Consider the following 10,929-nt stretch of genomic DNA (forward strand, 5'->3'; position numbering starts at 1 on the left):
ACCGATCAGATCAAACAGAGAGATAAAGGGCAGTGAAGAAAATGCCAATAAACCAAGCAAAAGGGAAGAAGAAACAGAGGCAGGAACGGGAATGGAAGAAACTAACAGTTAAATGGATGCTCCGTTAACTTTGAAAGAAATTAGAAGGGCAATAGAAAGGTTTATTCAAGTAAGAGTTGGGAGAGTTTTATCAGGAATGTATATGGTGGAAAACGGTCCTCCTCAGGGCAGTGTCGACGATCCAATATTGTTTTCATTGTGATTAATGATAATGAAGACTTGTGGAAAGGAGGAAGGAAAATATTAAGCATATAATGAGAAAAATACAAGAGGCAATTTTTTGTGGTAGAAAAATGCTCATATTCATGGGGCTTCAAGTTCTCAGTGGAAAAATCTAAAGTTTTAATGTGCATCCGAAAGAGTGTTGAGCTTTTGCTGCATGCTTAGAAAAAAACTACTGTCTCTGCTTTTCACAATGAAGTGGGTGAAATTCCTTTGCTTATGTTAATTCCATTTGAGCTGAGCATCAAACCACACACCCCAAATCCTGAAGAATTTAATTTGCTCTTTGTCCATACATGCTTAGTTGAATGTCACAACCTCTTTCTAGTGAACATTAACGCTCAAGTTTTTTCCGCTGAGAATTTGAAGCCCCATGATTATGGCCATTTTCCTACCACATTAATTGCCTTTTCCACAAGGCTCCATCATCAATGACCAATATCACCCTGATTTTGAGATAATACATTATTAATGGAAAACAATATTGGACCAATGACACTGCCCTGAGGAGTACCATTTTCCAACATATACCTTCCTGATAAGCTGTCCCAACTCTCACTTGAATTAACCAATCAAATAAAAAGTCTCTGATCCAATTATTAAAACAAACTCCAAGAAATGTGTTTCAAATTATTTATTGCCACACACATCAAAATGGGGAAGAAACAAACAGGCACAGCTATAGTGAGCAGTGGGCTCTTAGTCTTCCAAAGCCAGGAACCTTTTCAGTTTGAACTCAAAGTCAATGGGACGTTCACTGGGTGGCCTGCAGTTCCCTCTCATTGTTGAGCTCAGGTAGGGGATGAGGGCGCAGTTCTCCTCAAACCTCGCCAGCTTCTTTTTGTATTTCTGGCGAATGCAGTCCGCGTTTTTGTGGTTGAAAGCTGTGTAAATATGAGAATTATTAGCAACAGCAATTTAAATATCCTCTTTTTAAACCTTAAACCTTGAATCGTGTTTACCTTTCAGATAGAAGGCCACATAGAGGAGTGCTGATCTTTCTATACTGATAAAGGGATGCTTTGGTTTTAGACAACCAACAGCTGTCATGGCCTTAATGACTGCTACTGCCACACCCTACAAAATACAGACTTTAATCAAAACAGTGCAGATATCTCAAAGAAACACTTCAGAAATGCACCTTTAACAAATTTGGACATCAACTCTCTGCATATTTATTTAAGTTTGTTTGACCTGTTCCAGGTAACCCAATGTTGGAATGGCAGTAAGGGGTACAGGTTCACAAAGAGGAGGGACTTTAACCGGCAGCCTCTGGTCCCAGTATGTTTCAGGACACCTTGATAGAAAATGTGTGAATCAAGTTTTGGTTAATTTACCATGGGTGACACGTTTCTGAAATCTGCAAAGAGAATAGTGTCACACCTCAAAAACATGTCCTGTTCCTGGTTTGACCTAAAAACATAGAGACGTTCTCTGTATTCCACTGCGTACTCCATTTTTCCTCGAATCAGGGCTTCATACCTGAGAACACATTAGACTTCCATGAATAGAAAATATCAAACATAATAAAGAGTTAAGGGCAGAAAGAAGACACATGACATTGATTTAGTCTTCATGAGATATTTGTTTAGGTCGTGTTGATTTGTATTGTGAATCTCTGTAGGTTGCAGACACTGTTGACCCAACCGGTTTCTGAATGTGTTCTCAGATAGACAGATTTGAACTTTACGAAGTAAATACTGTACCTTTGCTTTCCACTCAGGTAAGTGACGGGACAAAAGCCCCTCATCTCAACTTGCTGTGGGAACCTGTTCTTCACCTGAGTCTCACTGAGTTTTGTTGGCAGCAGGTGGGGTTGGGGGAGAGCGTGTGGGCAGCTCGGAGTCACAAATTGATCTGGAGTGGAAAGGAACTTCTGTGATGGAGAGATTTTATTATTTAAACTTCATATTTATATTTCAGGTACATTTTATATTTGAATACTTCATATCTGTGTGTTGGTTTCCTAAACCACACTGACCTCTAAATGCTCTTTGCCACACATCCTGTAAAACTGTCCTCTGTACTCTGCCGCATGAGTCAAAAATACAAATTCTGAGCAGTCCGCCAGGTGTTTATATACAGCCAAGCAGACTGGGCAGTAATGGCTAAACTCGCCAAGGCGATGTTGTAGCTCCTGGGGTGTGATGCACATCCTGTTGATGCAGGCAGCTTGACCTGCAAAACGGTCATAATATTAGTGATTTAGATTTAATTTATTCACTTTTTATTCATATTTTTTTATCAATTCCTCTCTTTTTTAAAACATGTTTCCCCTTTATTTGCTTGTGTTCGTCAGCATTTGGCATTTGAAGCAACATTTTTATTTGCATGTGTGAAATGCACCCCCTTGACAAGCTATGTTTTCAATTTGAGTTAACTTCAGGTGCAAGCAATCCTGTAGGGCTGATGTCAGGTTAAGCTAGTAGTACTTACCGCTGAGTGTCCTCTCCAGGAAGCCATGGATGTATGCCATGCTGATACTGACTTCCTTTCCAATCCTGCACCAGATCCACCATTTGCTCTTAAAGCCATCAAGCACAATCCAGTTCTGATATTGTTGATGGAAATATTTCTTCACCTGCTCCACCTCTTGCTTGTAATGGGAGGTACGATTGTGAAGTATCTCAGAGCTGTCATGCATCAGGTGAGGCCTTAAATGAGAAGAGAGAGGGGAGATAGGAAACATTTTATGACAACTTTGAAAGCTTATGATTTCTGCATATCATTCCTATGTTAAAGTTTTCTCACTTGTTGAGTTTTATCTTGTCCATGTGACCTCTTCTTAGCACCTCCACTGAGTCCAGCTTAAGCTCAATTACTATCATGGGGATGATGCTCCGAGAAGCCATTAGCTCTGCCTGCTTGAGTGTCATCGGAAAGCCGTCCAAAACATACCTGGAGTTCCAAATGAGTAAATAATGAATTGTTCAAACACATCCTCAAGCCTGTTCAGTGTCATTTTTAACCTTCAAACACAAAAACCTCTTACCCTCGCATGCTGCAGACTGAGCTCAAGAGAACCACTTCCATACACTGAATGGCCAGTTCATCAGGCACAACAAGGCCCTGGGAGAGAAGCTGTTTCAACTGGACAGCTAGATCTGTGTGCTCCTGAGTTTCAAGCACTATACGCATAGCTCTGCCAATGGACAGCCGCGCCAAACCATACTTCTGAGCAAAGCTCTGTGCCACTGGAGAGATATAAGAGAAGAATGAAGACCAAAAATATAAGAGAAAAGGGAAAGATAAGCATTTTTGATTATTTTGCAGTTGTTGTGAGTCTTACCAGTGGTTTTCCCAGATTTGGGTGGTCCAACGACGGCCAGTTTAACAGGGAGGGATGGGGTGGGCTTGGGCTGCCTGAGGTACTTCAGAGGGTTGAGCATGAATGTGTTACGGTTCTCCTTAGATTCAAAGAAGTAGATATACTGATTGAAGATTACGGGATGTGTGGTATTCAGAGGCCACTGCAGAGGCTGGATCAAGTCTATCTCCTTGTATTTCTGTGGAAGAGGGAAGAGTGGATTGACAATATGTTACACAACTCCTACAGCTTTTATCAATGAAAAGAAGATCTCCTCTCACAAATGATGAAACTGTTTTAGGAAAATTTACCTTTATGGGATCCCAGCAGCCAAAGGCACTGTGGAGCTTGTATGAATAGAGCAGCAGCGTCTTTGCCAGGGTGGATGAGATGGGTTGACATGTTTGGAAAAGTGACTCCCTGTTAGTCAGCAGAGGCTGTAACTTCTGGAGCAGCTGATTCCTCACCATCAATGGTTTGCGAGAGGCACTGATAGAGATGCTGGGAATGTTTTGCTCACTCAGTAGCTCCTGAGTATAGAAAATCACAAAGCAGTATTCAAATACATTTAGAGTCAAGAGCTTGTCCTGAACGTGAAATAAAAGTGACTTCATGGGTTTGTGTGTCTGTTTTTGTACCGTTACGGTCGCAAGGTCTTTTTCATCTGTTGCAAAACGCTGCTCAATCTCAATCTCCAGCCGCTCGATAGCTGTCTCCTCCTTCTCCTCGTTCTCTGAGTCTTTGTCTGAGTCTTCTTCCGAAGGAAACTCCTCCTTTAGCATTGCCTCTATCTCATCGATGTCTGCTGCTTCCTCCTCTTCATCGTCTTCTTCATCCCCCTGAAATATAAACTACAGGGTTAAATGATGCAGAGTAAGGAGATATGGTTAACCAGAGATGGAGAGGAGATGACTGCAGTTATGATGATTCAATACCTTTGATTCGGCCGTCAGTGTCTCTGCCATGAGTTCAGCCCTTCTCCTGACAATTTTCTCCTCCTGTACCAGAGAAATTCACACAATCAACACAACCTCTTAGGTCAGATGACACTTCATAATAAAGCCAGGAGATTAAATGACTGCCATCTACTATGCTTGTCTTTTCCTTTTCTATATTACCAACTTGCTAACCCTGTTTTTCTTGAGCAGATCATGAAGAATGTTCTTCTGTGCTTCACGATGGTCGCAGCGCTCACGCCACTTCTCCATGTATGTCGGCAACAGACGTTTCTGAACATCTGTGACATCCACCTCCATGGTTACTACGACATCAGGGAAAAGCTGTCGATCCAGCATGTACTGCACCTCTTCGGAATCATGTGGGAAGCCCTCCAAAATAAAACCTGTGGACCTGCAAGAGAGAATGTTCTGGTCAGAAAATACTTTGCATATACCTTTGCTTCCAGCAAAATTAGATGAGAAGCTTTTAGTTTGAAGGTATAACAGTGGTTCCAGTCTTCTCATTTAATTCAGTTAAAAAGGATAAATAATCGGGTTAGAATTATGTGTGTCTCTGTCTGTGTACATGTATGGTTCTTGTTTCCAGAATGGTGCAATAACCATGTCCAGGATATGTGGAGTCAATGGATCTCCATCAGATAGGTAGTCTTTGATAGTGTTTTCCTCATCAGTCAGTTCCACTACCTGTTGTAGACGCACAAAAGCAAATGAAGAATAATTCTGTTGCGGAAAACATTCTCATGTTGCATCAAAGAAACTAGTTTGATGGTTGAAAGCTTCCAATAGTAAAGGTTTGTTGATGCTGACCTCCATGTCATTGGCGGTGGTATCCTTCTCCACCTCCTCCTCCTCCTCTCCAGCCTCCTCCCTGGCGTCTTGTATCAGGGTGACCAGTTCCTCCAGAGACTCGTCAGTGGGCTCTACTTCATCTGCATAAGAAACCCGCTTCTTTGTCTTGGCGATGAGGAGCATTTGGAGCTGCTCCCTGAACTGAATATGGAAGAGGCCAAGCTGCCGGGCGAGCCATTCACCATGAGAGGTCTTTCCTGACCCTCGGGTACCAAGGGAAAGGATCCGAAGGGCAGGAGGCTTGGATAGAAGACAGAAATATGTAATTATTAATTATAATCATAATGTTTGCTTATTATACACATTTTCTTTCTCGTTTCATGTTGTATTGTACCTTGAGAGGCTCAGTTTTTGCAACAAATCGTGTTGGGTTTTGAAGGAAGGTGTCTCTCGCTTCTGTGCTGGAGAAGTAGAAGATCTTCTCCCGGTATTTGGCTGCAATCTCCTCCGTACAGGGCCACAGGGTGTTTTGGTTTTTAAAGGCCACAGGACAGAAATGAAGAGTATCACCTAATAATCTCTTAGGTGTTGCGTCCCCCTGGTTTCATTGAAGACAGATGATATGCAGTTTAAGGTTTGTTTATATTGTAAATATTAAATCAGCATTAAAATAGCTGAATATGAGTTTAAAGTTAGAAACCTCATCATCTGCCGCGTCATTGTCACTGCTGTCTAAATTAGGTCCCTCCAGCTCAGCTAAGGCCTCGATATCCTCCTCCTCCTCATCCAGGTCCAGCTGTGACAGCTCACAGGAAACATACTTGAAGGGCTCTAAAGATGTGGAAAACACAGACTGAGGTTATTTTCACTTTCGGTTTAGGGCTGAAAATTGCCTTGGATCATTTTTTTTCTATTATCATTTTTATTTAATAACTTATTTTTCATCGAGATTGTAGAAATATACAGGAAAAGCTAGTGTGCAATATATAACAGAAATCTTCAGTAGCTCTTACAGTTCAAACATTTAAAGCTTGTTTTTACTTTGTGTAATTGATGCGTTGAGAATGAACACACTTACTCTCCATGAGAAGGACTATCTCATGAAGCAGGTCCTCTGGACTTTTTCCATCAATCTCCAGTACTGAGTTGGCAGCAGTTAGAGCAGACTGCATTTGCTTCCATTCAGACACAAACTGCTGGAGTTGCAGTTTGTAGTCCTTCATCTCTGGGCCATCCGGATAACCCAGCTCCCAGTGATCAGGTAGTGTAACAGCTTGAGCATCAGAGGGACAATGTCACATTGTAAATAATGAGACTTAAGTCACACTAAGTTTCCCTCTACTATGAGTGATCTAGCAAAACAATAGCATTTCATAAAATGTCTCACCTTCCTGTTTGATCACGTCAAGGTCTGCAGGGCTGAGGGCGTCAGATTGCTCAGGATTTTCTGCAAAGAAAATCAATTCAACAATAACAATGCTATCATAACTTAACATCATAACTTAACAAATTCAGTTATACACAGACAGATTTTACATACCATAATTTTCTTCAATGACTGCCTCTAGATTTGAATGCATCTCTGAGTCGTTTTCCTTTATGTTCCTAAAATGGAGAAAATGAAAGCACCAAAAACACAGCATAATCAGCCCTGCCCAGACATAACAAATGAAAAAGTGATGAAATGTCACAGCATAATTTTATATAAACTTACAAGGGCTGTTCATTCTTTGCAGACTGTTCATCTTGCATCCTCTTCCTCACCGCCTCGTCCACGCTCTCCTTGTTCCTCTCATACATTCTCTCCAAAACTGTTCAAGTGAAACAATGCATGAACCCTGACAGAAGTCTATATATTTATTGTTACAATTTGTTTTTATTTACCTTTGTGTCCAACACTGTCTTTGAGACAAAATATGACGTCTGGCAGGATTTCACCTTTGCGTAACAAATCCATCTGGGAGCGGTTGCTGGGAAAGTTGTCAAGCACCCATCCGGTTTTGACCTCTGCATCTTGATCTGCCTCCTCAATCTGTAACATCAACCTCATTAGCATCTAATTTCTGTAAAATATACCCAATGGTTTCAAACAAATAAAAAAAGAAACTGCCATGTTTTAGATCTTAGACTTACCTCTTTTATACGCTTCTCCAATACCTCAGCATGCAGAGTAGCAGGAGATATGTTATGTTGTTTGGCTTCCTCCATTACACCAAGCAAAATGGCTTTAACTTGTGGATGATCCTCTGTCACTAAGAATAACAGAAAACATAAGCACACAAAAATTAAATAGTAAATACCGGTCATAGTATTTGCACAAGACTGAAAAAAAAAGACAATTTATCCGCTTCTCTTTGTCTGTAGGCATGTGGGTGTGTTTGTGTAGGAGTATACGGGAGTATTTTAAAATCTTACCTTCTACAAAACTGCTGTCATCTGATGAAATATAATATCATAAGATTAATTCAAATCTGACAGGACAATCCACATATTCACATTATAAAATGCTAATATATGCTTCAAACTATATTGTATTTTGTTGATATGAGAAAAGTTACTCAGCTACAATTATTTAAAAAAATCTATCAGGTTGTATCTGTTTTTGTTCCAAACAAAACAATATGACAAACCAGCTGGATATTATAATCATATACAAAGCTCAACTTGCCCGAGTTCTCTCTGCCATCCTCCTCCTCCTTCTTGATACGCTCTATAGCGAGCTGTGTAGTCTCCTCTTTGATTTTGTCAAGTCTCTCTTGTTCAATCTTGGCCAGAATTGGCTGCACCAGATCCTCCACGTCAAGCACCAATGCATTGTAGTGCTGCGCTAGAAGCTTACATAAGGTGCTCTTTCCTGACTGAGGGGGTCCAACGATAGAAACCTTGCAAGGGGGCCTGGGCATCGGAGGGAGTAAGTACTGTCTGGGGTTTGTGACAAACTTCTGGTAGGCCTCGGAAGATGAGAGGATGTACAGTTTGTCCTGGAAGCTAAATAGGGGTTAACCTGAGAGTCAGTCGGCTGTTTTTCACAATCTCACAGTAAAATACCGGATATATTCTTGACTCACCTGACAGATAGCTCAGGTTCGCCAGGAACCATCCGGCCCTCCTTCAGAGCAACGGGGCAGGTTGAGCCCCAGCGGCTCCTTCTCCACCTGAAGCCAGGGGCCACCGGATTGGAGGAGGACATATGTCTCAGTAGTTCCTCCTGGAAAAGAGATGACCTCTGTTTTAAAATACTTCTAAATGAATCAGAAGTGGATTCAGAGGAATAAGAACATCATTAAAAAAAAACAATCCTAAGTATGACTTAAGTATCAGCTTGAATAGGTTTATTAATGTCTGACCGTATCAGCCTCTTCTGGCAAGTCCTCGTCAGCTTGGTGGAGGAGGATGGGAATGGAAACCCGTTTTATTGCCAATGATCCAAGACGGGACATTACATACTACAGAAAAAACAATAAACAAACAAATGTCAGCCCATAGAACACAGTTTATACAGTTATACTTATTTTTGCATAGAATACATCTTTACAGAGTGAAGCTCTTCAGGTGTGTTGTGTCCATCCAGCTCCATCCGGTAAAGGGGGTTGTGGGCTGCCATGTAGTCCTGAAAGAACGTTTTCACTCTTGTAAGTAGTTTTAAAACCACCAAGTAACTTTATTTAGAACATAACATCATAGTAAACTGGGTTTGAGGCTCTGTGCATTTTTTGTGCAATCCACTAATTATCATATGACTGCCCAAAGAGTCCAAATACAAGTGTAGTTAACTTCAGCCCCTGGTAACTCACCTCCAGTGGTTTAAGCACTGTATCTTTGTAGATGTTAATTCTATACAAAGCATTTTTGGTTAAATTCTCTGGTGCCCACACCATCTGGTCAATAACATCCCTCTGGAGTCCCTTTCCAGCAACCTGCAGACAGAATAAACCCTTTTAGATAGAAAAATAGAGAACCTTTTCGGGGTCCAAATACATAAAAATGGGGGATTGCAGAAAATACAAATTGTAATGGTATACTGTTACAGGTAAATTAGACAAACAGTGGTCAAGGTGTTTGGCCTTGGATCTATACCTGCTCCTCTTCATCTTCCATTTCGTCATCCACGCTGTCTCTCTTCTTGATGTACACATCTTCACACTGCCACTGGTCCCTTGTGTATAGCTGCCCTGTCTCTGGGTACTGCTTCAGACCTGCGAGCCTCTTGGCCAGGTCCTTGTCTGCATACTGGTACAGGACGGGTGTAGCATTCATGATTAATCCGATTACACATACTGATACAGATACTTCTCACTTGAAGAAATTAATAAGTTGCTTTGATAAGTCTGCATATCCAGAGGATGTGATACTAACCTTGATATTAATGATGAAATCAGGTGTCAGCTTGAGGTTCTTGATCATTGCAATCTGCTCATCAATCTTCAGACACTCCTCAGACATGAGCGGCAGGCAGCTCAGCACATATCCTGCATCACAACACATTTAGCCATGTTCACATGCATGATCACTGTACTGTGCTGGACCTGATTAAATACTCTCCAAATAAGTTATTTACCATAGTGCTCCACATCTGGTGAGTCGAGCCTGTCAAGAATCAGCTGCAGCACCTTGTCTTCTGGTAAAACCTTCCCCTCAGATAAGATATCTAACAGCTAAAACAGCAGAAAAGGCAGCTGTAACCCTTAATGTCGATGAAAAACACACATGAAGTTAATGAAAGGTTAACTATCATGTACGATGATGGAGAATTTACTACTCACCTCTAAACCTTCCTTCGTTCTATTTTGTATATGTGTGTTGAGAACATCTGTATCTGAAATATTGTACATGCAGATGAGAAATGCCATTAATGTTGTGCATAGACAGTGTTGATGAAAAAATTAAATACATAAAAGTATTTACCATCAATCAAGATACACTTCCAGGACTCTGCAATGTTTTTGGCCAAAGAGGATTTGCCAATACCCTGCAACATAAAATGACATAAACATATATATGAGTATAAGAAAACACAACCAACGATTGGTTGATTTTGTAGAAATCTTAATGGTTTATGTCTTTTTGTTAATTTAGTTTGATAATTGATAAGTTGGTTTGCATTATATTAGTGGACTCTGAATTACATTACAAAACTTCTGAGTAAACTTGGAGAACGGATGACACTACATGGTGAGATGATAGATTATTGTATTTCCTGATGTTATTGTTAATATCTGTAAATTAAAATAGCGCCACATGAAGAGTTTATGACTCGGTGAAGTTGTAATAAAAACTTAATTGATTATATCAAATCTCCTGTATCTTATCTCAAACTACGACATCACCATGTTTAACACACTTTGAACGAAGCATCCATTCTGGAAACAATGTCTAAATTAACAAGTTACCGGTTTCCCAACTACGATGAAGCAGGTGGGTTTGGAACGAAGCGTCTCTCTCTCCGCTTCATCTTCTATCAAGTTGTCCACGAAATCCACGCGCGCTGATTAAACAGTGAGGAAATTAAAAGTCATAAACAGAGAGGCAATTATGGAGCAGGTCCGTTGTGACACATCTAACTCGGCCATTTCAGCGACCCACCATAGTGGT

General features: G+C 40.8%; 1 protein-coding gene across 1 annotated transcript; it reads right to left on the minus strand.

The window, feature by feature from the left end:
- Positions 1 to 927: 927 nt before the first annotated feature.
- LOC133973105 (adenylate kinase 9-like) lies at positions 928 to 9,795 on the minus strand. Its single transcript, XM_062410754.1, has 32 exons — positions 9,694 to 9,795; positions 9,415 to 9,567; positions 9,132 to 9,242; positions 8,873 to 8,947; positions 8,685 to 8,783; positions 8,406 to 8,545; positions 8,006 to 8,325; positions 7,753 to 7,773; positions 7,471 to 7,583; positions 7,222 to 7,369; positions 7,052 to 7,148; positions 6,878 to 6,942; positions 6,725 to 6,784; positions 6,416 to 6,610; positions 6,038 to 6,168; positions 5,732 to 5,935; positions 5,379 to 5,637; positions 5,114 to 5,234; positions 4,720 to 4,939; positions 4,525 to 4,587; positions 4,228 to 4,428; positions 3,901 to 4,119; positions 3,572 to 3,788; positions 3,275 to 3,476; positions 3,034 to 3,180; positions 2,719 to 2,936; positions 2,264 to 2,460; positions 1,989 to 2,158; positions 1,666 to 1,764; positions 1,477 to 1,579; positions 1,245 to 1,359; positions 928 to 1,166 (listed from the first exon to the last, which is right to left on the minus strand). The coding sequence occupies exons 1-32, from the start codon at positions 9,778 to 9,780 to the stop codon at positions 982 to 984; spliced, it is 4,755 nt and encodes a 1,584-aa protein (XP_062266738.1). The 5' UTR covers positions 9,781 to 9,795; the 3' UTR covers positions 928 to 981.
- Positions 9,796 to 10,929: the final 1,134 nt, after the last annotated feature.

This window comes from Platichthys flesus, chromosome 18 (assembly GCF_949316205.1).
Source record: "Platichthys flesus chromosome 18, fPlaFle2.1, whole genome shotgun sequence".
NCBI lineage: Eukaryota > Metazoa > Chordata > Actinopteri > Pleuronectiformes > Pleuronectidae > Platichthys > Platichthys flesus.